Source organism: Amphiura filiformis, unplaced genomic scaffold (assembly GCF_039555335.1).
Source record: "Amphiura filiformis unplaced genomic scaffold, Afil_fr2py scaffold_53, whole genome shotgun sequence".
NCBI classification, from domain to species: domain Eukaryota; kingdom Metazoa; phylum Echinodermata; class Ophiuroidea; order Amphilepidida; family Amphiuridae; genus Amphiura; species Amphiura filiformis.
The window spans coordinates 557,389-585,092 of record NW_027305517.1 but is presented as its reverse complement, the minus strand read 5'-3'; the positions used below and the strand labels follow the sequence as shown (position 1 = coordinate 585,092).

General features: G+C 40.4%; 2 protein-coding genes across 2 annotated transcripts; both read left to right on the top strand.

The window, feature by feature from the left end:
* The first annotated feature begins 5,405 nt into the window (after positions 1–5,405).
* LOC140144412 (uncharacterized) lies at positions 5,406–13,985 on the top strand. Its single transcript, XM_072166221.1, has 5 exons — positions 5,406–5,838; positions 9,762–9,952; positions 11,720–11,852; positions 12,264–12,366; positions 13,207–13,985. Exons 1-5 carry the CDS (start codon positions 5,752–5,754, stop codon positions 13,983–13,985), a joined length of 1,293 nt encoding a protein of 430 aa, XP_072022322.1. The 5' UTR covers positions 5,406–5,751.
* A 917-nt stretch (positions 13,986–14,902) lies between these two features.
* Positions 14,903–19,655, top strand: LOC140144416 (uncharacterized). The gene is made up of 6 exons (XM_072166225.1): positions 14,903–15,050; positions 15,524–15,668; positions 17,755–17,812; positions 18,284–18,324; positions 18,877–19,026; positions 19,371–19,655. The coding sequence occupies exons 3-6, from the start codon at positions 17,788–17,790 to the stop codon at positions 19,545–19,547; spliced, it is 393 nt and encodes a 130-aa protein (XP_072022326.1). The 5' UTR covers positions 14,903–15,050; positions 15,524–15,668; positions 17,755–17,787; the 3' UTR covers positions 19,548–19,655.
* The last annotated feature ends 8,049 nt before the right edge of the window (positions 19,656–27,704 follow it).

Sequence of the window (27,704 nt, the reverse complement as noted above, 5' to 3'; positions counted from 1 at the left end):
CCCCCCTCAGAAGTTGGAAATTTTGCAAAATGAAGACCTAATGGAAGCGATTTGGTGGACCATTTTGGCACTATAGGCCTATTAGTAGGCCCTATGTAAAATTTTAGTTTGAAAAAGCCGAAAATTTGTGATTGACGGCGCGGCCCGTCCATGGTCCATATAGCCTTTCGTGGACAAGTTTTGTCGTCTAGTGACTTTGGTGACAAAATGTGGCCCTGCATATCGGCGGGCCCGCAGCAATTTTCACATGCTTTTTGTACGATGACCCGCCTTCAAGCAATGCCTTATTGCATGCCTATATTATCATGATAGGGCCTACTGCCGATCGACCCGATTTTTCGGTTTTTGGGCAAAGGACCTACTCAATTACGCGTGCAATTGAACTTTTTCTCTCTTTTTCTCCTTTTTTAAAGCTTTTTTCTTAAGTTCTCTTCATTTCCTCTTTTTTGTTGGAGGAGGGCCCGCCCCCCTAAACTGCGCCTGCTGTAAATTTAGTCGACCAATACGGGGGTCCAGTGTGTTGGAATGGGCAGGTCCCCTTGCCTAGGGAAATTTTGCATTTCTGAACTCAATTCGCGCGATTTGGTGCATAGGCCCTACTTCTTTCTTTCGAGTCTCTCTTTCTTTCTTTTCTCTCTCTCTCTCTCCCTTTCTTTTTTAATTTTTTTTAGGCTGAAAAGTGGTACGGCCATGGCTGTACTGGCCGTAGCGGTTCCGATGGGCCTGGTATGCCCTACATATGGGTTTTGGGGTCCTTTTTAAGGTTGTTGGGTTCAAATCGAGGGCTTAGAGCCAGAACTATAGCTATGTCCATTTGTTTTCTCAATTACATGTTACTAATTTCGGCAACAAATGTACGGTTAACTATGCCCTCCATAATAAATGCAAGTGACTTTGGGGTATATGCATGGTCACCCGAACAGTTAGTTATATAGACGCAAGTGACCATGCTTATACCCCAAAGTCACTTACATTTTCTTATGGAGGGCAGAATTAACCGTCCATTTGTTACCGAAATGATTAACATAATGTAATTGAGAAAACAAATGAACATAGCTAGTTATGGCTCTAAGCCCTTGAAATACAGCTTGGCAGTGATATGAAGCTAAACTGATATGGAAATCCACTACCCAGTTATTTGGTAGCTTTTGGTTTTAGAACTCATACCAGATACATGGCCAATGGATCTCACAGTTAGACGGGGAGAGACTCGCTGAATACTCGAACAGAAATCCCGGGACAGAAATATACGGATAACAAAATATAACTTCACAGTAATCTTGAATTCCGCATCATCAAATCAACAAAGTGTCACAACATAATATAGATTACGGATTGAATGCGCTTGCGGTCCTTCTCCTTCAGTGACTGGCCATCGACTACCTAGGATACCATCGACTACCTAGGATAATAGGCGTGGGTGATTGATGAGAGAAACACCGCGGAACGATATATTGAAATGAGGAAATATAGAAAGAAAATAGCGCCATAACAGCAGCCAAAATATTCGAATTCAGCATATCCGAATTAACAATAATAAGTTGGTTGCCAGCTTTTACGTAAACTTGCCGATTGACACCTGAGCGCATCGGCTTAGTTATCTGCCCGCTTCGCGACAAAGAACAGAACTGTGTGCATATGATTAAGTAGGGCTATTCCAGTTGTAAACCACACTATCCCTGTGGATGATATTTGCGATATCTTCCACAGGCAGGGGAGTATGTTTTTCAAATGTAATTGGTCAGGGTTAACCATAATGAAACCAATATGTATCATGTGTATTATGGCTTTACCTATATCTTCCACAACTCTGGAGTGGGAATTTAAATAGAAGTTTAATACCCATCTGTCTATTCTATTCGAAACTCATACTCCCTCTGTGAAAGACTAAGCTAAATCTTCCACAGGGGTAATGTCATATCAATTCGTAAAGGGCTCTTTTAAGGTTAAATATAATTGATTTTCAAGGCTTGATTCCAGAGGGGCGTAAGTTAATTATGGAAACAGCCATGCAGAAAAGAATGAACTCGCGCGTACAAGAGTGTATCAATCTGAACTAGGGCCACGGACAAACCGCGGCTCGTGGGTCATCCTATATGTTGCAGGGATAGGGAAGGGGCGACCATGATAGGACCATATGGGCTGATGGGGGGGGGGGTGATTGTGGGCAGCCGTTTTCGGCAATTTTCCTTTGGATTTTCTAAATTTTCAATTTTTAAAATTAGGCCTATCCTGGATGATATCTGTCGTGAAATAAATCAATGCTTCTATAGGCTATAATAGCTAGTATGCCTATTTATACCCTGATTATGTAATATATAGGCCTACAACAATAACTACAACAACAGTAACAACACCAACAACCAATATTTTGTTAATCTAATTTGTAAAAATATATTCATAGGCCGCGCCTATTAGACTAGTAGGCCTATAGCCTAAAAATTCCTGAATTATATAATGAAAAAAAAGGGCAAAAACAAACAATCGCTGCAGTCAGAAAGAAAGAAACAAACAAGAAAAAAGAAAAAAGTGAGAGAAAAATAAAATAAAATAGATGGAATGGACCACATAGGGACTCGAACACGTACCAAAGTTTTCCAGCTCAAAACTATAGTATTATAGTCGAACGTGAGTCAGCGCGCTAACCGATTGAGCTACTGAGTGATCTGTGAAATCGATTGATTCTGTTATGGAATAGTGCATACCAGGCTCTTATGATAAACAATCTCATCACCGCTGTAAATGTCGGAGGTATCGATGGCGAAAAACCTCGATTTTTGCAAAAGTAGCTTAAATTTGGAGTGAAATTCAAATGGTAAAGGAATCGTACGGAAGCTTAAAAGTGCCACCGTAATCTGTAAAAAAGTCGAGATAATTATCCCGGTAAGCCGACTTCCTAGTGATGAAAAGATGAGATAACAAGATCCTGGTTCTGGTCAAGTCGACTTCCTAGTGACCAGATGAGATAACAAGATCCTGGATCTGGTCAAATCGACTTCCTTGTGACCAGAAGATGATATAACAAGATCCTGGATCTGGTCAACTCGACTTCCTTGTGACCAGAAGATGAGATAACAAGATTCTGGATCTGGTCAAATCGACTTCCTAGTGACCAGAAGATGAGATAACAAGATCCTGGATCTGGTCAAGTCGACTTCCTTGTGACCAGAAGATGAGATAACAAGATCCTGGATCTGGTCAAGTCGACTTCCTAAGTGACCAGAAGATGAGATAACAAGATCCTGGATCTGGTCAAGACAGCTTGATGCAGTCGTCTTCCCGGCCTGGGTGGGGTTTGTTTGTTTTGTTGTTTAAACGGTCGCGGTCGTGTGGAGACACACTTGGGTCCTGATGGGACCAGCCAGATTCAAACAAAGTGCTCAAGCCAGGCTAATCGAGCATAATCATGCTGGCCTAGTAGGCCTACCTCGAAAGAAAGGAGAAAAAAATATTCGCAGATAAAAGAAAAGAAGGCGACCGTTTAAACAACAAAACCAACAAACAAACAAACAAACCCCACCCAGGTTATCTCATCTTCTGGTCACTTAGGAAGTCGACTTGACCATATCCAGGATCTTGTTATCTCATCTTCTGGTCACAAGGAAGTCGACTTGACCAGATCCAGGATCTTCGGTTATCTCATCTTCTGGTCACTTAGGAAGTCGACTTGACCAGATCCAGGATCTTGTTATCTCATCTTCTGGTCACAAGGAAGTCGACTTGACCAGATCCAGGATCTTGTTATCTCATCTTCTGGTCACTAGGAAGTCGATTTGACCAGATGCAGAATCTTGTTATCTCATCTTCTGGTCACAAGGAAGTCGAGTTGACCAGATCCAGGATCTTGTTATATCATCTTCTGGTCACTAGGAAGTCGATTTGACCAGATCCAGGATCTTGTTATCTCATCTTTTGGTCACTAGGAAGTCGACTTGACCAGAACCAGGATCTTGTTATCTCATCTTTTCATCACTAGAAAGTCGGCTTACCGGGATAATTATCTCGACTTTTTTACAGATTACGGTGGCACTTTTAAGCTTCCGTAGAATCGACATACTTTTGAGAAATAATGTAGGCAGTTGGAAATCAAAATTAATGTTCCACAATCCAGATATCGATAATGTAACATAACAGTGTTTTGTGGTACACGATTCTCGAAAATTGTTCCCAAAAACGGGCTAATAAAATTTAATCGGTACTGTTTTTGGTCCTTCCCCATGGCAACATTATTTCTTTGGTCGATTTGTAGTACAATACAAAAAAGGAGAAAACAATCACTCGGCGTAGTTTTATACGGAGCGAATATTTGAAAAAAACTGCATGGAACGTGTTTTTGATCTTGTGAACATGGTGCGTAAAAAATGATTTAAACGAAGGATTTTCAAACGGATTCTAAAAATTTGTATAAACAAACAAAAATAATGTTAAGATACATCCATGCACCAACATTTGACTCGCTGCGATATTTGATTGCTGAGAAAACGCGGTTTTAGAGAACAACTTTATACGTCTTTTATACGTTTTTTATACGTTTCTTCGTGTAACCTTAAAGTCATAGTTCATTGAATTTACAACCGTATAACAAAACAGATGAAAATAGTATAACTTTTTTGCACAAGATTTGCAGTTTAAAGAGAATTGGCCATTGATCATTGAAATGAAGCTAGTATGTGGATAATACAAGTGTATACTCTTTCATTTAATGACATAAATTTTGAAAAATATTGTAAGGAACACTTACACTTTTGACTTTTAAAACCTACATTTTGGTCAAGAATTGTGCTTGGATATGTCGTTTTCAACAGATTTACCACATTCGTCTGGCTTTAAACATTGAATTGCGTTATCTGTTGACCTATTAAATGAAAAAAAGTGTTTTTATGGGGTGGGGTGTTAACTATCTTTCGTTCGATGTCAGGTTTTGACAAAAAAACAACAATCACAGATGCATATTTTCCACTAGATCTCACACAGCTCTTATGATGCTATGCAATCAACCGTGTAGTATAAACACAGAGTGCGGCAGAGGCTAGACTCGCTGTGAAATATCTGTGTATTCATGGTATTCGGGTGTATCGAGGTGGAAACTGTGCGTAGATGGTATAAGAGAATCGTTTTGGTAGTCAAACCTTTTCATGGGACTGAAATGGAATAGCCCATTGAGTGTCTATAACGAAGACCTCCTGGCCAAAACCCCGAACAAAAACCCTAGTCGAAAACCCCGCGCGGGCTTTCCAAACGCTTCAAAATTTCACGACTTTCTCAATGTTTTGGTTTTACAACCTGAGACCTTATAACGCCAGGTTTCGATCCCGGTTTCACTGACCTTAATTCGACGTGCGGACATGTGTATGCATTATATGTATACCTTTTCATGCATACATTTACTTTTGGGTGATAGATGCATGGGATTTCCAATTGTCTAATTAAAAACTGTTAAACTGATACTAAGAAATAAAGAAAAATTTCAATTAGTCATTGTCAGCTTGCCAAACTGCGTTATCATCATGACACAAACAATTTAGTAACTCACGCATGCATTATACATCTTGGTACATTTTGTTTGATAAGGAGGGCTATATGGAAGCAAATTATTCAGCACTACAAATGCACGAGAATTGCATTTCTGGACTAAATCACGAACATCGTACTTTTAAGGATAAAATATCAGAAGCTATCAAAAGTATTTATCCTGATTTTGAAAGACACTGGGACACTACTGTTGTCAAAAATTGATTCGCTTTGTACAACATGATGTCTTCATCTACCATGTCTACTATCATCAAGCCTCGACACATGCATATTTGTAACACTGAGGAGCTCAAATCTGGAATTTCAGTAAGTACAAAATCAATGCGAAGCTTAGGTTCACTAGAGTGTCAGTCGAAAATAATAGTTATGTCGAATATGAAATTTTCATATTGGACATACCTAGTGAACCTTATTTTATATTGGGACAAAGCGCCGGAACCTTATTTTCATTGGACATAGCGAACCTTGTGTGTGCGCGCGTCATTGGGCGAACCTTATTATCGACACATAGGGCTATTTTTTAGCGAACCCTTCGGCATAGCTAGCGGACACTAGAATCCTGTTCCGTTTTAGTGCGTTTTCTGCTGCGACAAACGCTATCTTTTCCATTCTCCCTTTTTCTCTCTTTTGTAATGTTTGTGATTTTCCGCTCGCAACAGATTCCCATTGTATAGGTTTTTATCGGGGAGAGGTTAGTCTTCTCATCGTTTTGGAAATACGAAAAACAGCAACGCGCACTGTGACCGCGCAAAACGGTAAAAGCACGCAAAACGTCAATCGTATTACAATGTGTCTACGGATATAATTGTCGATTTACTGAAGATAGATATACCCAAGTTGAAAATTGCAGCAGCAGGAGCACTTATTTTAAAACACAGTGAGGCATATTGTGTTACCCCTCCCTCCCCCCTCGGATATCTCAGCTTACGTTAGATATTGGAACTGAACTTTAAAACTGAAGTTAGTATCTCTCACCAAATACCTGACAAATGTACCGGTAGTGACTCTAATCTGGTTTATATAGGCCTAAAAATAAAGGTATCGGACACAAACACAGGGAAACCGTATTCTACATAGTATAGATAATAATAGGAGCCTACTTCCAGAAAAGACATCTGCTACTGGCTTGTTTTTTTACTAGTTTAACTTCCTGTATAGTCTATAGTTCAATTTCTGCATTGCCAGTTTAAAGCGATACCAGCTACGAACCATGATAGCTAGCGTTATGATAGCCTTGTTAAAATGTTAAAGAGACATTTAAGAATTTTTAATTAAAATTGTGGAAAACAAATCTCCGAACAAATTTAAACATTTGTGCGGAAAGTATATAGAAGGAAAAACGCCCGGAAAACATTGGATTAAGCATGAAGGCTGAGATATTATAGTTGGACGTTTTTGCGGACATTTCTCTGTGCGTGAGACACTGAGACGTCACGTTTTCCGTTTATCAGATATCGCGATTTTCAGATGTCTGCTTCGACCTTTTGTTTTCTCCGCTCAATCAAATGATCAGCCTTGCTCGGGGCTTTCTCCGCCTTATTGACGTCTTCTACAGCGGGAGATGCAAAAAAAAAAAAATACCGCTGCGTCAGACGTTGCGTTTTCCTTTTCCGCAGCGTTTTTCTGTTGTTTCCGATCAAATGATTGTTGGGGATGATTTGTTCGTTTTATGGACGTTTTCTGCAGGAGAAACGTGGCGGAAATTTCAGCCGTCGCGCGCTGAAGACGCTGGCGGAAAATAAACATTAGCGTCAGTCTCGACGGCAAAACCTGTGACGCCCGCAAGAAGTCTGACCATGTTAAAAGGTCAAAATATACATGATATAGTCAAACGTTTTTGCGGGCGCTCTCCGTTGCGCCAGCGCCAGCCGTCGTATTTCCGACTGTCCGGCCCAATTTTCCTTGCGCCGCTATCTTTGATTGTTTTGTCATGACGTCTTCCGCAGCGGAAGACGCCGTTGGAAATTGTATTCCGCTGGGGAAGATGTTAATGCGTCTGTCGCAAACGCCGCCTATATTTTGAACTTTTAGAAGCAAAATATGTCCAGTTAGCTCCAGTTGCGACGAGGCAGTGATTAATTTTCCGCTACGGCGTCTCCCGCAGCGACTAAAAATTTCCTTAACGTCTTCCGTTACAAAAGACGTCCACAAAGTTCCAAACAAATTAAAGCTAATAACTTCTACGGGCGGACGGACCTTTCATCAAGTATGTCTGCATCTATTGTATATCTGCTGATTATGTTTTTGATCAAATTTGGAATTTCTCAAATAACAAATCTCCTGGTCTTGATGATATTGATGTCAAATTATTCAAAACTGCTGCTCCTATTGTTTGTAAATCACTTGCGTATATATGTAATCTTTCCTTAGCTACTGGTGTTTTTCCTTCTGTTTGGAAAATGCAATGCAAAAGTTGTTCCTATTTACAAAGCTGGTTGTAAATCTAATGTTGAAAATTATCGTCCAATTTCTGTGCTAAGTATTGTTTCTAAAATAATTGAGCGTGCAGTTCATGATCAAATGTATTCTTATTTGTCTGTAAATAATTTTCTAAATCCATCACAATCTGGTTTTCGTTCACAATATTCTACTGCAACAACAGTTATTGATGTTGAAGATTTTATTCTTATGAACATGGACGAGGGAAAGGTAACTGGTGCCATATTTCTTGATCTTAAGAAAGCCTTTGACACTGTCAATCACAGTCTTCTTCTTAATAAGCTCAAGAAGTTTGGCATCAGGGACATTGAACTCAACTGGTTCAAATCGTATCTCATAAGTAGAATGCAGTCAGTAAAAGTAGGCAGTTCTTTATCAGATTTAAAACCAATTAACATTGGAATTCCACAAGGGTCTATATTAGGTCCTTTATTATTTATTATTTTTGTAAATGATCTGCCTGATAGTGTTATATGTAAAACAGTAATGTATGCTGAAGATACTTCATTGCTTCTTAGCTCATCAGATCCTTTATGTCTTCAAAACAGTCTCAATTTTAAAAAGAACCACCTCACTTTGAATATCAGCAAAACTAAATTGATGCTTTTTGGTACCCCTCAAAATCTTAGTAAGTACCAAAATATTTCTTTAATTTATGAGGGTGAGACTATTGAGAGAGTTGACAACTTCAAATATCTTGGAATTATTTTTGATAGTCACATGACTTGGTCACATCATATAGATTTAATTGCTTCCAACGTTTCTAAACGTTGTGGTGTTATTCGTCGCGTGAAATATTATCTTCCAAATTATATTTTCAAAAAACTTGCTGATTCTCTTGTCATGCCACATTTTGATTATTGCAGTCATGTTTGGTCCAACTGTTCACTTACTCTGTCAAGTAAGTTACAAATTCTCTTGAACAACCTTGCCAGAATTATTCTTTCTGCTGATATCAGAACTAATATTGATTCAATGATGTCTTCTCTCAAGTGGCTTAAACTAGATAAAAGGTGGAATAATCATATTCATATTATGTTATTTAAATGCCTTACTGGCAGAGCTCCTGATTATCTTTGTTCCAAATTTTCATTTACCAAATTCACTCATGATCATGTCACAAGAGGTACTTCCTCCAATTCACTTGTTGTTCCTCAATTTAACAATAACTCTGGTAAGAGATTGTTTCAGGCGAGAGCAGCAAATCTGTGGAATAGTTCTGTTGATGTTGACACTCGCACTAATTATATTTCCTTGAGCCTAAGTGAATTTAAATCAAGAGCTCTCACAATCCACACTGTTCATTGATTATCATATTTTTCATGATTCTTGTAATTTATTTATACATTGTAATTTGGTATTGCATATTTTTCTTGTAATATTTGTGTAATAAATGTATTTAAGTGAATTACACCTGTACATGTATGTCACAGGGCCTCCAAGAATAGCAGTGCTTTTACACTGAAGGAGCTACCCTGTATAAAGAAAGTTGAAATAAATAAATAATAAATAAAGTATCATCACCATCATCATCATCATCATCATCATCATCATCACATCATCATCATAGTAGAGAAAAAATTGTGTAAGTTTGAATACAGTTATGTTTTAAGGCAACTTGTTCAAATTTGCACACAATTTTTTCAACTTCTAAAAGCATCTTTTTGCAACTTCGTAATACGAGTAATAATTGTCTGCATCCGCATTGTTAATGTAAAAATCATAAACATCAGCATCAGCCTTTACCAAATTCTATAATAAAATTTGTATAATATATTTTTTACTTGCAGCGAAAGTGCCACCTGAAAGGAGGTGATATTAAAGTAGAGCGCCCTGGTTTGGAGAAAACTCGCATCCATCTGAAGGATCTAAACGATGTGACGATGCAGGAACGAAACTGTACCATCGAAAAACACAGATATGATTTCATCATCTGCCTCAAAAGTGAAAATGATGTGGTTTACTTGAAGGCTGACACCAGGTAGCTGCAATTATTATGTATAGGGCGTCACATACAGGGTGTCGCAGAAAAAAGAATTAAACCATTTAAAATATGGCGAATAGCCTATTTTATTGTGCATCACTTACGTAAGTTTCACCTCAATTTGGTGCTACGTGTACCTCATTTAATGAGATACACGTAGCACCAAATTGAAATACCTATGAATATGACCTTCATGCCCATTTTACACTGTAACTCAGAATACAATTGAGGACATTTACGGTTCTCATTCGTGGTGGACGGTCACATATTTCAAACATTTGCAGTCCCTGTGTGAATGGTCGCGCTTTCGTCAGATGTGACTCTGACTTCGTCAGAACCAGAGACACAGGTGACGAAAGCTTTTTTGTAAGCTATACCGTTCTCTTTTGAGACATATCAGTAGCTTAAAAGTAAAGAATCTGTCTGCAATATTATATTATTATTATTCTGATGAATCAACGGCTAAATTCAGTGTGTAGGGGTGGGTGTGTGTCGGGGGAGGTGGGGGGGGGGGAAATTCCCCGACGTTGGTTTATACCAGTCAGTCAAAACGAAAAAAAAAAAAGTTTAAAAAAGTAAAAAACATTTTCCCCTGCCCCGCTGGCGGAGAACATCATCTCTGAAGAACAGGCAGGCTTCAGAGCAGGAAGGAGTACCACAGAATAGATATTCAACCTTAGAATAAAGTGTGAAAAAAAATCTCCAGCACCAGCAGGACATATATCATGTCTTCATTGGCTTTAAGAAGGCGTTCGATAGGGTATGGCATGCAGCGCTTTGGACCCACCACTGAGAACTTATGAATGTATGAGTGCAGTGCTGCGCGGGTCGGTAACATTGGCCAATGGCTTCAAACCGGGCTTCAAACAACAGCCGGGGTTAGACAAGGATGCCCGCTATCACCAACACTATTAAACATATTCCTTGAAAGAATTGTGGCTGTTGCGCTAGAGAACCACGAGGGAACTGTCAGCATTGGAGGCAGAGCAGTATCTAATCTTCGATTCGCTTATGTTATAGATGGTTTAGCTCGCAGTGAGCATGAACTAAAGTCCCTGATTAATAACCTCCATCAAACATCAAAGAGGTGTGGAATGGAAATAAGCGCAGAAAAGACCAAGCTGATGACCAACAGCCCAACAGGAATCGATGAAACAGTGGAAATAAGTGAACAAAGATTAGGCAAAGTAACCAGCTTCAAATATCTTGGTGCGATTATTTCAGATGAAGGGTGAAAACCTGAAGTGCTCTCCAGGAGCACACAAACAACCAGTGCCATGGCAAAACTGAGGCTTATGGAGAGACAAAAACATCTCACTGTGTTCAAAATCAAACTAATGCGCATCCTCGCATCTTCCTTTATGCTTGTGAATCGTGGACACTGTCACCGGCAGCAGACCTGCATGGGAAAGAGAATACAAGCACTGGAGGAGAAGAACATGGTGAAGCAAGCCGTTGTTCCCATCGGTGGCCACATCTCTCGCTCGTCTGGTTTAGCAAAGACAATCATGCAGGGTACAGTGGATGGTTCAAGAAGAAAAGGAAGAAAGAAAAAGAGATGGGAAGACAACATACGAGAATAGACTGACCTGAACTTTGCAACCCCACAGAGGGCATTAGAAGACAGGAACAGACGGGGAGAGATTGTCAAGACGTCATCAGTGGTGCCCCGACGACTAAGCCGGTTAAGGGAGCAGTAAGTAGTAAGTAAGGGTCTTTGGTGCAAATGTCATAAAATTCTAGCCCTTTAATTTTTTTTTCCAGGCACGAAATGGAAGAGTGGTACAAGGCCTTGCTGACTCCTCTCACAGCTCTTGGATGGAAGGAACATGATAACTCAATCACAAGGAGAGGGGGAATAACAGAGCAGAGCGCCCCCACGCGTGTCCCCGCTGAGGCAAGATAAGTCAGCATCGGTGGCTGTGGCAGAAAATGTATTTCAAAATATGGGCATTGAAGATCAAGCAGAGGTAAATCATAGGTGTTTGAAGCGACAAGGGAGCATTTTGTTCACCAGTTTTGGAGTTTCTCCATATGTGAGATTTGTTTTTCACGAGAGCAGATCTATATAGATATATAAAATCACATAGCCCAAGAAAAAACAGGGTTACACTTTACAAACTGATATTTAATTTACTTTAGATCAAGCAAATACTGACAATAATGGCGAGGCTCGAACTCGCAACCACTCCGTCAAAGTCTATAATTTTACAACCCGAATAACAGCATAAATGTACATTTTGCATATGCAATATTCTTCCTACTTTTGTTGGGTCTATTATCCGCTGTATTTTCAATTCTGTTCCAGGAAAAAGATGCGACTGTATCTACTCCGAGTTCAGACGGAAGTCGTTCTAGTATATCAAGTGAATGGTCATTATCGTCGAAGAGTACAGAAAGCAGCCCAACAGGTAGGCTTATATCAGTCAAATACAGCATAGACCCTGTGCAATACTACATCATCAAAACATATTTCGCAGATGGATTCCAGATGGTCGGACATGATTCGAAACGGTGATTCAATTGTTATTCTGAATGTGTAGTCAGAGATTCAATATGGCTGCCACTTCAAGCATTACTATTTAAACGGTCTGGTTTGTTTTTATTGCATAGCGTGTGTAGACTAGGCCTATTCTATATGGTCCGATTCGCTTGCTCGAGGGAGTGACGTCATATAGTGACTAGTCGTTCACGCATGTAAAAAAAGGTCGTTCCCTTGTAAAAATTGGCGAAGGTAAGTATGCCGGTCTTGTTAGAGACTAAGAATTGAACATGACCGGTGAACTCACCAGACATAGTAAGCTGGAGCAAACAAAATAGTTCCAAATAATATCGCACAGAAATTTTTGAAGTTGTAGGTCTGTTTATTCTTACAATTTGCACGTATTACACAATTAAGGGGATATTAACGTTCGATCAAGTTGAGCTACTATTGATAGAGTGCAATTTCCAAACTTACGTATCGAACGTACGTGGAATCTATTACAAACCACTCTCCTGTAACGGGATTTTGAATAGATTCCACGTACGTTCGATGCTACGTTTGGAGATCGCAATCTCTCTACTATACCCAGAGAGACTCTCCACACACACACACGTGTGCCGTACCGTAGACAAATTGGAGCTTTTTGCTTATGCTAAAATCTTTATTTTTACGGGTTCAGTGAAGAAGGAGTTACGGTTGTCAGGGACACTTACACTTAATACCTAAAACTTATATTTTTTCGTCATATTTATATTCTTCATAACAGATGAACGTTTAGAACCAAGCTTCTACCCCGATGGTTCATCGATTAAAGCTCCTGTACCATGTACAGATCTCAAGGAGCACAATAAAGACAGTATTGATGTGAACAACCCTCAAGAATTCAACAATCATGTCGATAACCTTGTCGACACTAACTATGTCGATAATATCCCAGTTCACCAACGGCATGTCGACACTGACCATTATGAAGTCAGGATAGAAGAGTTCACCCAGGAAGATCACATGTACATGGCTCTTCTGAATCGTGGAGCAACGGCACTGGACCCAGTAGCTTATGATGATCAGATTTTCAGTACAGGTGCCGCAGCAAGAAACAGAAGAGTTGGTCGCAATAGTGAATATATATCTATCGAATCTGGCGCTTATCAGAGCCCATACCAGGAGCCTGAGGTAAAACTGCGAAATCCAAAATCCGGGAACTTGAAATCTGTAGATGCATTAAGTCCACTCCGTAGCAGAGAGAACTCTGTTTGCGACGTTGTACAGCCACACCAGTATTATCCCACGTATAATGCGCTGAGATCGTCATCACGCCCACTCCAATGGGATACGCCAACCAGCAATGATGCAGCAAATACACTGCGTAGTAAAGAAAACACCTTTCAACCTGTTCACTCAAGACCGCGTAACCTTGAAATCAAATACAGCGGCAGATCATCCAATGATGGCAGACGGTCGTCTCCACCGTTACCTGCTCGTGATGGGATTACCAATCACGCTTGTTTGAGGTCTGTTGTATCTTTCTTATATCGGTATCTCTGATAAGCTGAATTTAGACTTCATCGCTGAGCAACGAGCGATTGCTTTTGACTAATAAGGTAACACGCTTTTCCCAACGCTACAAGAAGCGAGTTACCACACATTTGACGCTTCGGATGGAGTGTAAATTCAGCTTGGTTGTCTATAAAGAAATGGAGCAGTGATGTCGTCAGCCTGTTAGCCATACGCCATAAACCTAAACCCAATCGTAATCTTGTCCCCAATTCTAACCCTAACCCATAACATAATCCTAACCCGTAACCATAAAGCTTTCCTGGCCCTTATCACTGATGATCTTAAAACGTGCCCGAGGGGTTAGGGGAGAGGGGGTTTGTAAGCCCCAAAAGGGCAATTAAAACAATCGCAAGCCAATGAGGATGGAGTAGGCGATTTTGGCACACAATTTGGCCTATAAAATATAACCAATAACTCCCTTCACAATTGTTTGACTATACTTCGAACAGCGGTTTGCCATTTATTAAGATTTGATGTTGATGATACCCAGAGCGGGTGCAAGAACATTTTGAATGGGGTGGGGTGCAATTCCTTCAAATCTGTGGCAATAAATAGGAGGAGTTTATGACAGATATTATTATTATGACTTCCCAACAACATTAACAAAAAGATACGAAAAGGATACATATTCGAAGACTGAAAAGGGCAAATATCTTATCCTGTACCCGACCCGTTACACATGAGAGGGATTTCTCGCGAATATGTAGATAATATTAGTGTTAAAGCAAAACACATTTATAAAATCCCAGGTAAAGTTTAAACAATAGAAACCAGAATTTATATCCATAATATCAGTATTGTGCAATATGATAACAGAATTGGTTCAATCGTTCTTTCTATTTCTAAAACATCGCTTCCTTGATTCATTTTCTATATTTTATTTTGTTCTTTGTTTGCTTGTTTGTTTGTTTGTTTCATATTTGTTTGTTTGTTTGTTTTGCACAGACGATTTTTTGACAAACAGCAACAAGAGTACGTCACAATTGAGTTCCACAAATCGGATCTGCAGGCGGGTAAACGGTTACACTTTGCCAAGATTAAAGGATCGATATGGTAAGTTGATTGACGTATTACCCCCGGGGTATTACCAGGATGTGGCATTTCTAAGCTAATAAAATAAAATGAATTAGTAATTTATAGCCAATTTACTCTAAAGGCCCAGTATCAAAAACAAAAACAAAAAAGCCACAGGGCCGGCAGGCACGAGGCCGGTATAACTCACTATAACTTACTTTTTACTCCATGATATCGGGGTTGAGTTATAGTTTAAGCTTGTTGAAATATGCACCTATCTCATCCAACTATTTTACTGTCAAATATTAACGTTTTAGTAACGTTTAATAGCTGAACTCAATTCAGCTATGGTACGGGAACCGCTGTAGCTCAAGAGAGGGCGCTATTTATGATATCTTAAACTGCCGTATTTCATCATTTTAAGATCATTTGTAGACTGACTATATACGGCAGTTTAGTATGGAGACCAGGTTGATTAACCATAATGTTATCTTTCAATAATTATCTTGCAGGATATGTTCATGGGAGTCATCAGGAGGCATAGCACTAGAACAACAGTTACACCCTGGAGATGAGCTTATTAAAGTGAATGATATATTGGTCAAAGGTCATGATGTCAACTTCGTTCATAATGTGCTATCTTCCATAGATACTGAGGTATACAACTTTGCAAAATGTAGTTGACTAATTTGTATGTAATGGTAATGCGATCAAGCAAAATCGGTCAGAACTCGGAAATATTGATTTCGATATAGAGCCAAACAAATGGAGTATTTTGTTTCCTGTTTAATTGCTCATATCTTTGGAACTGGTTGTTCAATTTCAAAGGGTTTTCTGCAATATCCAGCTTTGTAAATGCTGTTTACTATCCTATAACTGAAAATTTAATATTTCCGAGTTCCGACTGATTTTGCTTGATCAACGCATCACATATTTCTACCTTAAGAAATTGGTACTCGCTGTGGACGTTTCGGCGTCTATGAAATTCTTTTTTTCTACACTGTGATTCTTGTGACGATTTCCTGCTTTAAGTTGTCAAGAATTTTCAAACTACTGTTTTATATTTTGCAAGTGGTTATTTATCATCTGCTAAATTTAAACAACTACTCTTAAATTGTTTTGTGTAGACCCGAGGTGTATACGTAAATACGGAGGAGGGGGTTGTCTTCGAAACAAATTACGGGGATGTGCCACACGGACTTTCCGATATTGACTTTTCCACAGTGTCATCGCCCCGATATCTTCATGGCAGAAAATGCCATGGTAGGTTGAATCCACAGCCACGCATGGCCATTGTGTTTCGACCTGTTTAATAGTTATGGGCTGAAGGACATCCGGCTAAGGCTAATGACATTAGCCTGTGTCTGACCTCTGTACGGTCAGCGAGCATACATACGCCATTGTCATCTGCTTAGACTGCCTCTACGATAGTCTCCTACACAGCCAGTTTGTGTCAGTCGGTCTGACACTCGTCGATCCTGTATGTTCGTGATAGCCACATACAGTCTAGCCCGAGACTACCTCCACGAGGGTCTACGCTGCGCTATTTAAAATCTGAATTTTGGTCACATTTTCAGCTCAAGGCGCACGCTAGTTTCTAAAGACGCTAGCTAACGACGATAATATCCGTTGAACATAATATGTTCAAGTGCAAGGAACCAGATCTGGTTTCTTTATACGAAATCATTTACGGGAGATATTCATCATTTTCTACCCGGTATCCAAAGATTTATCGTCTGAATATCAATCGTGCATAGCACATTTACGTGTATCGATCCCGTGTATTCATTTCAGTGTCATGGTTTATGTAATTATTAACCAGGCGATGTCGGTGTGTTTTCTCTATAGGCCCTACCTACTTTTTGCTGTTTTTGCAACCCATCAGAATATCAGTTTTTCACATAAAAGCACCAAGAAACATCAATTTACCCCCAATTGGGTGCTTTTAAGGGCACTTTCTGACAAATACGCCCAGTTGGGCGCATTTGTGGTAAAGTTCACAACGATGCACGGCTTTCAGATCATCCATAATATTTTATCATAATTATTTTTTTCATAGACTTCCGTTCACAGACTTCCAATTGGGCACATTGGTCTCCACAGAAAACTCGCCCATCGATATAATCGCTGAAATGGTACCCCAAAACCATGGCACATCCACGCATACCTTCAACTAGGAGGAACCCCACCTGCGGCCTACATACAGCCCCGAGAAACGGTTACAGCCTTCAATGTCGAAGGTTTACTATGTCCAATATGTGTCCATCCAGCACAACTGAGCCCTGAAGTCACCAATCATCATTTTTGAGATATTCAACCAAAATATTCTGCTTGAAATTAGCTTTAAAATGATGTATATCATGTCTATAGTACTTGACATTTAAGTAGTCAAAAATCAATAAAACATTCAATAAATCCTTTGTTTCCTATTGTTTATTGTTAAGCTCAATGGAGCATATCTCAATAGTGGCACTGGCGACATCCGGGCTCAGTTGTGGAGGATGGTCACATATAGGGTTTGCTATAGCTAACCTACTCTCAACTCCATAAACTCTAACCATAACCATTAAGTACGGTACTACCTTCTTGTATTTCATATTCGACATAGCGAAACTTATTTTTCACAGTTTTCACACTATCGCGAACCGTCGAAATAGCGGGCGGATATCCGAAAAACGTGCTTCACATAATTGTATTACAATAGACAGCCTCATTCCACGCATTTCTTTTTCTTTCTTATCAGGTTCGCTTGACGTTAAGAAGGGCTCCACATGCTATGGCACTAATCGTCAACCGTACATCACGGTTGTTTGATGTATATAGAATTGGCTTCATTATTAACTAAATGCAAACTATAGATGGCGCTATTTAAATGAAATCATATTTCTTTATTTGCAAGGGGTAGGTCATTAATACTGCCAATAAAACAGCTGGAATAGATGACACAAGCAACAAGGACATTTTATAAACATATTTTATCAAACAATACAAGGAATTTTTTCTATTAATAGCTTGAAAGAGTAATTTCCAGTAACTAAATAGCGCCACCAATTTTGTCATTAATAGATACATTTTATATCCGAAAAGGCTTTAAAATATGCTATAAAAGTGACTAATTTTGTAAAAGAGGGGAAATTAAAGTTGAGAATGACTCAAAAGCATCTGTATACATTAGTATGATATCACCTTTAGCTGTTTAATCCTAAAATTTGGTTGTACATGATGTTTTGTTTAAAAATCTAATAAATGATCCCATCAAACAACCGTGACATTTCCAGACCAAGATTTAGGCATCAAAGTGGAAAATAACATCGTAAGTTGAATTTATTATACTTTTTAATATTTCTGTGTTTGTATGATGAACACATTTTAATTTTTCCCCAGGGTGGTCAGCACACATAACGTTGAAACGACCTGTTGCATCTGGCCGGATCCGAACCGAGCTTAGAATTGCAAGCTAAAACGACTACCATAAGAAGATGAGTTACGTGGAATGCAGCAGAAGAAATTGTTGTTCGTCATTTTCCAAGTAGAAAGTATCAGAACTGCGTGTTCATAGTGAGGTTGCGGGTTCGAGCCCCGTCAGGGCTAGCGTGTTGTAACTTACGCAAAAAACTTTTCTTGCTTGTTCCACTCCACGCAGGTGTATAACGGGGAACTGTAGCAATTCTAACGACAAAATGGGCCCAAATTAGGATAAGTGTGGCCTAAAACAGGCCAAAGAGAAGATTCACATCACAACTAGTTGGGCCTACAATAGTAGTCGCTTTTGTTAAACATATATGGGGAACATGATCACAATTATATTAGTATTAGCTTATGATATGCAAGTACTAAAATCAAAACCTAAATTATTCAACTGCAGATAAAATCCATATCAGCGTCCGGAGCGTTTGGATCTTCCACTAATTTAAAGTTGAAGACTACTGGAGTCATTACTGCGGGGACATTAGTTGATTGGGCGATAACTGAAATCAACTGGCAACCTGTTAACTTCTATGCAAATACTAAAGAGGTTAGTTGGATATTATATCAGTAATTACCTTTTCGGTAAATCCCATAATTCCCTGCGGTTAGACCCCAGATGTCGTCATTTGACGTCACGTCGCCTCAAATGACGACATCCCAGGTCTAACGCATGGAATTATGGGAATTACGGAAAAGGTCAATTGACCATTTCGGAATTTTCCAAAAGCCTTTGAGATTAAAACCAAGTAAACGTCATGGCGATGTACTGTCGGTGTGTGCGCATGAACGAATGCAAATTTTTATCATAATACTGAAAATAAAATGAAAAGAAATTATCTTATAGTTCCGCATCTCATTGATTATTTCATGCGTTCCTCTATACTTTATCAGGTGGAAACACTACTCCATAGAGGAAAAAAGGACGTAGCCTTGGTAGTCCAGCCGTCCGATCTAGTAGTCGCAATGAAGGAGGAATCCAACTTGTGTTCCAAATGCGGGTCAACATCTAGCCCGCCAAGCTCACCAAGATGCTTCAACTGTAATCTAAGTTTGAAATCAAATTCATGAATAATTAATGGCTTTGCAACGTGATGTTTCATTAAGGGATCTGGAATGAGCGTTTTGAGCGTTTTGACAGTATTTTTGTGGGACATGAGAGCACATCAGACATATCGAATTGCATTCTGAATACGAAGAATGTCTTTCTGATATCAAAGAATTTTTTGAAATTCACGATATAATACAAATTTTATGACAAATTATTAAAATTTGATATTTTTCACATTTTGATATATAACAGTCCTCGAAGTAAATTTTATAAATCCAATGATATATTCTTAAAGTGTATGTTAAGACCAATTTTTTTGGTGTTTTGGGAAAAATTGATCGTCGGCTTTTCATCCCACCTACATACACTTTAAGTATAAATCATCAGATTTATAAAGTTTACTTCGAGTACGGTTAAATATCAAAAATATCAATATTTAATGATTTGCCATAAAATGTGTATTACATTGCTAATTTCAAAAAATCAAAATTATTTGATATCAGAAAGACATTCTTCGTATTCAGAATGCAATTCGATATGTCTGATGTGCTCTAATGTCTCACAATAAATATTGTCCAAACGTACATACCCCATCCCTTAACTTAAGAGGTCGGAAAGTCAAACAATACGAGGGCTCTGTGCAACACTGATCGTATCTACTTTTTTGAAAATTACTCGGATTTGGCTACCAAAATAATTTTCAGAAAATAACAAAGACAGATGGTGTATATGATAAAATATACAAATACGCAGGAATAATACAGCTATAATCTGGTTTACCCATAAAGTGTGTTTAAATATACGAGTTTTGAACACATCGTTTACCATGTTTACGACCGCAACTGGTGCTGTTTATAGTGAATCAAATTTACCGCAAAAACTATGACCGTCAACGTACACCGATGTCGTAACTGAAAATCCCCGTGTTTATACCAAGACAGCTAATCAGAATCCCGCCGGTTTTCAGACACCGCCGAACCACCGATTAGAAGAAATCGGGAAGCGCCGTACAAAAACTTCACGATTGGTGGCAAGAAAGTTTCGCAACCCGTACATCGAAGTTTATATTTTTATAGGGTGAACTGTTGTTAAAACAGAACGACTGGTTAAAAAGTCTACAAATGACCTCAAAAGGTCAAGTCGTCTGTGACAAATAAAAAGACGAAATCGCGACAAGAACTGTCGGTGACTGTCACCCTTGCGAGTGAAAGTTTTCCTAACATATTGGACTAACACCACAGCTGTACAGTTTTTCACAATATAACAGTAATAGAAAGAAAATTGCAAATGTTTTTCACTTTTTCCGCACAAATAATTTTGGCCCAAAAAAAACACAACAAAATAAAACTAGAAACCAGTTGTGTTTGACCAAACACGAATATCTATGCCCGTGGCCTACACTCTCTCTAACATCCCACCAGACCATCACTCTCTTATACTCCACCAGACACTCACTCGCTCTAAAACACCACCAGACTGGACCACACTCTCTCTAATACCCCACCAGACCCTCACTCTCTCTTATACTCCACCAGACACTCACTCGCTCTAAAACACCATCAGGCTGACCCATACTCTCTCTAATGCCCCATCAGACCCCCACTCTCTCTTATACTCCACTATACACTCACTCTCTCTAAAACACCACCAGGCTGACCCAAACTCTCTCTAATACCCCACCAAGCCATCACTCTCTCTTATACTCCACCAGACACTCACTAGCTCTAAAACACCACCAGACTGGCACACACTCTTTCTAATACCCCACCAGACCCTCACTCTCTCTTATACGCCACCAGACACTCACTCGCTCTAAAACACCACCAGGCTGACCCAAACTCTCTCTAATACCCTACCAAGCCTTCACTCTCTCTTATACCTCATCAGACATCAATCTCTCTAAAACACCACCAGACTGGACCACATTCTCTCTAATACCCCACCAGACCCTCTCTCTTATACTCCACACTCACTCGCTCTAAAACACCACCAGACTGGGCCACACTCTCTCTAATACCCCACCAGACCCTCACTCTCTCTTATACTCCACCAGACACTCACTCGCTCTAAAACACCACCAGACTGGCACACACTCTTTCTAATACCCCACCAGACCCTCACTCTCTCTTATACGCCACCAGACACTCACTCGCTCTAAAACACCACCAGGCTGACCCAAACTCTCTCTAATACCCCACCCAGCCATCACTCTCTCTTATACTCCACCAGACACTCACTCGCTCTAAAACACCAACATGTTGACCCATACTCTCTCTAATACCCCACCAAGTCTTCACTCTCTCTTATACTCCACCAGACACTCACTCGCTCTAGAACACCACCAGGCTGACCCAAACTCTCTCTAATACCCCACCCAGCCATCACTCTCTCTTATACTCCACCAGACACTCACTCGCTCTAAAACACCAACATGTTGACCCATACTCTCTCTAATACCCCACCAAGTCTTCACTCTCTCTTATACTCCACCAGACACTCACTCGCTCTAGAACACCACCAGGCTGACCCAAACTCTCTCTAATACCCCACCCAGCCATCACTCTCTCTTATACTCCACCAGACACTCACTCGCTCTAAAACACCAACATGTTGACCCATACTCTCTCTAATACCCCACCAAGTCTTCACTCTCTCTTATACTCCACCAGACACTCACTAGCTCTAAAACACCCCCAGATTGGCGCACACTCTCTCTAATACCTCACCAGACCCTCAATCTCTCTTATAATCCACCAGACACTCACTCGCTCTAAAACACCACCAGGCTGGCCCAAACTCTCTCTAATACCCCACCAAGCCATCACTCTCTTATACTCCATCAGACCGTCACTCTCTCTGAAACACCACCAGACTGGAGAATACCCCTTTAATCCCAAAACATTGTGTCCCTTTAAGTCTTTGACGTATATTTGAAGCCTTCATCATTGCAAATACAGGTAGCTACCAAAATGCTACCTATTGCGATACACTGTGTTAACCGGTCGTACCTATTTTGCTTTTTAAAGCATATGAACTTTGACCTCTGGGGTTGCGGCTAGCATAGCATACTTCTAGGGTCATAGGCCATCATTGTACCAAGTATGAACCCTGAGGGCGCTATAGTAGTTGAGCTAGAGCTGTTTGAAATTTTACACATATTGCCCCCTGTAGCCCATGACCTTTGACCTTTGGGGTCGGGGGGTACCCTAGGATGTATCTAGGGGTCATAGGCCATCATTGTACCAAGTATGGGCCCAGGGGCTACTTTAGTTCCTGAGCTAGAGGGGTGCAAAGGACTGATCTTGAGAAGGCGAAGGAGAAGAACTAGAAACCACAGTTGTGTTTGACCAAACACGAATATCTATGCCCGTGGCCCACACTCTCTCTAACACCCCACCAGACCATCACTCTCTTATACTCCACCAGACACTCACTCGCTCTAAAACACCACCAGACTGGACCACACTCTCTCTAATACCCCACCAGACCCTCACTCTCTCTTATACGCCAACAGACACTCACTCGCTCTAAAACACCATCAGGCTGTCCCATACTCTCTCTAATGCCCCACCAGACCCCCACTCTCTCTTATACTCCACCAGACACTCACACGCTCTAAAACACCAACAGAATGACCCATACTCTCTCTAATACCCCACTAATCCTTCACTCTCTCTTATACTCCACTATACACTCACTCTCTCTAAAACACCACCAGGCTGACCCATACTCTCTCTAATACCCTACCAAGCCTTCACTCTCTCTTATACCTCATCAGACCATCAATCTCTCTAAAACACCACCAGACTGGACCACATTCTCTCTAATACCCCACCAGACCCTCACTCTCTCTTATACGCCACCAGACACTCACTCGCTCTAAAACACCACCAGACTGACCCAAACTCTCTCTAATACCCCACCCAGCCATCACTCTCTCTTATACTCCACCAGACACTCACTCGCTCTAAAACACCAACAGGCTGACCCATACTCTCTCTAATACCCCACCAAGCCTTTACTCTCTCTTATACTCCACCAGACACTCACTCGCTCTAAAACACCAACAGGCTGACCCATACTCTCTCTAATACCCCACCAAGCCTTCACTCTCTTATACTCCACCAGACACTCACTCGCTCTAAAACACCACCAGGCTGACCCCACTCTCTCTAACACCCCACCCAGCCATCACTCTCTCTTATACTCCAGCAGACACTCACTAGCTCTAAAACACCCCCAGATTGGTGCACACTCTCTCTAAAACCTCACCAGACCCTCACTCTCTCTTATAATCCACCAGACACTCACTCGCTCTAAAACACCACCAGGCTGGCCCAAACTCTCTCTAATACCCGACCAAGCCATCACTCTCTCTTATACTCCATCAGACCCTCACTCTCTCTGAAACACCACCAGACTGGAGAATATCCCTTTAATCCCAAAAAATTGTGTCCCTTTAAGCGGTTAACCTCTTAACCCCATTGTACGTCTTGACGTATATTTGAAGCCTTCATCATTGCAAATACAGGTAGCTACCAAAATGCTACCTATTGCGATATACTGTGTTAACCGGTCGTACCTATTTTGCCTTTTAAAGCATATGAACTTTGACCTCTGGGGTTGCGGCTGGCATAGCATACTTCTAGGGTCATAGGCCATCATTGTACCAAGTATGAACCCTGAGGGCGCTATAGTAGTTGAGCTAGAGCTGTTTGACATTTTACACATATTGCCCCCTGTAGCCCATGACCTTTGACCTTTGGGGTCGGCGGTACCCTAGGATGTATCTAGGGGTCATGGGCCATCATTGTACAAAGTATGGGCCCAGGTGCTACTTTAGTTCCTGAGCTAGAGGGGTGCAAAGGACTGATCTTGAGAAGAAGGAGAACTAGAAACCACAGTTGTGTTTGACCAAACACGAATATCTATGCCCGTGGCCCACACTCTCTCTAACACCCCACCAGACCATCACTCTCTTATACTCCACCAGACACTCACTCTCTCTAAAACACCACCAGACTGGACCACACTCTCTCTAATACCCCACCAGACCCTCACTCTCTCTTATACTCCACCAGACACTCACTCGCTCTAAAACACCATCAGGCTGACACATACTCTCTCTAATGCCCCGCCAGAGCCCCCACTCTCTCTTATACTCCACCAGACACTCACACGCTCTAAAACACCACCATGCTGACCCATACTCTCTCTAATACCCCACCAAGCCTTCACTCTCTCTTATACCACATCAGACCATCAATCTCTCTAAAACACCACCAGACTGGACCACCTTCGCTCTAATACCCCACCAGACCCTCACTCTCTCTTATACTCCACCAGACACTCACTCGCTCTAAAACACCACCAGGCTGACCCAAACTCTCTCTAATACCCCACCAAGCCATCACTCTCTCTCTTATACTCCACCAGACACTCACTAGCTCTAAAACACCACCAGACTGGCACATACTTTCTAATCCCCACCAGACCCTCACTCTCTCTTATACGCCACCAGACACTCACTCACTCTAAAACACCCCCAGGCTGACCCAAACTCTCTCTAATACCCCACCCAGCCATCACTCTCTCTTATACTCCACCAGACACTCACTAGCTCTAAAACACCCCCAGATTGGCGCACACTCTCTCTAATACCCCACCAGACCCTCACTCTCTCTTATAATCCACCAGACACTCACTCGCTCTAAAACACCCCCAGGCTGACCCAAACTCTCTCTAATACCCCACCCAGCCATCACTCTCTCTTATACTCCATCAGACCCTTACTCTATCTGAAACACCACCAGACTGGAGAATACCCCTTTAATCCCAAAACATTGTGTCCCTTTAAGCGGTTAACCTCTTAACCCCATTGTACGTCTTGACGTATATTTGAAGCCTTCATCATTGCAAATACAGGTAGCTACCAAAATGCTACCTATTGCGATACACTGTGTTAACCGGTCGTACCTATTTTGCTTTTTAAAGCATATGAACTTTGACCTCTGGGGTTGCGGCTAGCATAGCATACTTCTAGGGTCATAGGCCATCATTGTACCAAGTATGAACCCTGAGGGCGCTATAGTAGTTGAGCTAGAGCTGTTTGAAATTTTACACATATTGCCCCCTGTAGCCCACGACCTTTGACCTTTGGGGTCGGGGGTACCCTAGGATGTATTTGGGGGTCATGGGCCATCATTGTACCAAGTATGGGCCCCGAGGCTACTTTAGTTCTTAAGCTAGAGGAGTGCAAAGGACTGATCTTGAGAAGGAGAAGGAGGAGGAGAAGGAGAAGCCGAAGACTAAACACAACAAATACAATATCTATGCCCCGTTGCACGGGCATAGATAAGGAGAAGCCGAAGACTAGATGGCACAGTTGTGTTTGACCAAACACGAATATCTATGCCCGTGTTTTCCACCCTCACCCCCTTTACCCACCATGACACTCTTAATCGACCTTGACACCCCGTAATATGTTTAATTCTAAAAGGGCTATCAGTATACCGACTAAAAGAATTAAAATTAATTAAGTAATTAAAATCAAGGAATACCCTTTAATAACATTTGCTGTGTAAACGCTTGAGGGCGCTCCTCCTTAAATAATGCAATAAATATGTTCCATGCAATTAACTTGAAAATCAAGGAATGCACCTTTAATTGCATTTGCTGTGTAAACGCTTGAGGGCGCTCCTCCTTAAATAAATTAAAAAAATCCATGCAAAAAAAAAAAAAAAAAAAAAATTAAAAAAATCTGAATACCCCTTTAATCCTAAAACGGAGTGTCCCTTTAATGGCTGTTCCACTGAATTTACATACTCCATCTGGAATAGCTTTATAACAATACCTATATATATAAGAATCAATCTAAAAGGGCTATCAGTATACTGACTAAATATTAACTTGAACATCAAGGAATGCACCTTTAATTGCATTTGCTGTGTAAACGCTTGAGGGCGCTCCTCCTTAAATAAATTAATAAACATGTTCCATGCAAAAAAAATAAAAATAAAAAAATTAAAAAATCTGAATACCCCTTTAATCCTAAAACGGAGTGTCCCTTTAATGGCTGTTCCACTGAATTTACATACTCCATCTGGAATAGCTTTATAACAATACCTATATATATAAGAATCAATCTAAAAGGGCTATCAGTATACTGACTAAATATTAACTTGAAAATCAAGGAATGCACCTTTAATTGCATTTGCTGTGTAAACGCTTGAGGGCGCTCCTCCTTAAATAAATTAATAAACATGTTCCATGCAAAAAAAAAATCAAAAAAAAAAATTAAAAAATCTGAATACCCTTTAATCCTAAAATGTAAAAACCCTTTAATGGCTGTTCCATTGAATTTACATACTCCATCTGGAATAGCTTTATAACAATACCTATATATATATATAAGAATCAATTATAAAAGAGCTATCAGTATACTGACTAAATATTAACTTGAAAATCAAGGAATGCACCTTTAATTGCATTTGCTGTGTAAACGCTTGAGGCGCTCCTCCTTAAATAAATTAATAAACATGTTCCATGCAAAAAAAAATCAAAAAAAAAAAATTAAAAAATCTGAATACCCTTTAATCCTAAAATGGAGTGTCCTTTAATGGCTGTTCCATTGAATTTACATACTCCATCTGGAATAGCTTTATAACAATACCTATATACATAAGAATCAATTGGACACATGCTAATAAGCTATTGTCACATCCTGATTTAAGTATCCTTGGCAATAGCGCGATGAGCACAAGGCTAACATCCTATATACCTTCAAGGTTGACATCCTATATACCTCTTACGTAGAGATGGTGCAATCCTAAATATACACATATTGCTCCCTGTAGCCTATGACCTTTGACCTCTGGGGTCATAGCTAACATATAATACTTTTAGGGGTCATGGGTCATAATTATACTTAGTATGAACCCTGAGGGCGCTATAGTTCTTGAGCTAGAGATGTTTCAAATTTTACACATATTGCCCCCTGTAGCCCATGACCTTTGACCTCTGGGGTCGGGGGTACCAAAGGATGTTTCTAGGGGTCATGGGCCATCATTATACCAAGTATGGGCCCCGAGGCTAATTTAGTTCTTGAGCTAGAGGAGTGCAAAGGACTGATCTTGAGAAGGAGAAGAAGAAGAAGAAGAACTAGATGCCACAGTAAT

Excerpts from the sequence above, each read along its gene's own strand:
- LOC140144416 (XM_072166225.1), top strand. The coding sequence starts at position 17,788 with ATGGCACTAATCGTCAACCGTACAT. Across the intron at positions 18,325-18,876 it reads TCAAAGTGGAAAATAACATC|ATAAAATCCATATCAGCGTC; the intron begins GTAAGTTGAATT and ends ATTCAACTGCAG. Across the intron at positions 19,027-19,370 it reads TCTATGCAAATACTAAAGAG|GTGGAAACACTACTCCATAG; the intron begins GTTAGTTGGATA and ends ATACTTTATCAG.
- LOC140144412 (XM_072166221.1), top strand. The coding sequence starts at position 5,752 with ATGATGTCTTCATCTACCATGTCTACTATCATCAAGCCTCGACACATG. Across the intron at positions 5,839-9,761 it reads AGCTCAAATCTGGAATTTCA|CGAAAGTGCCACCTGAAAGG; the intron begins GTAAGTACAAAA and ends TTTTACTTGCAG. Across the intron at positions 11,853-12,263 it reads CCACGCGTGTCCCCGCTGAG|GAAAAAGATGCGACTGTATC; the intron begins GCAAGATAAGTC and ends ATTCTGTTCCAG.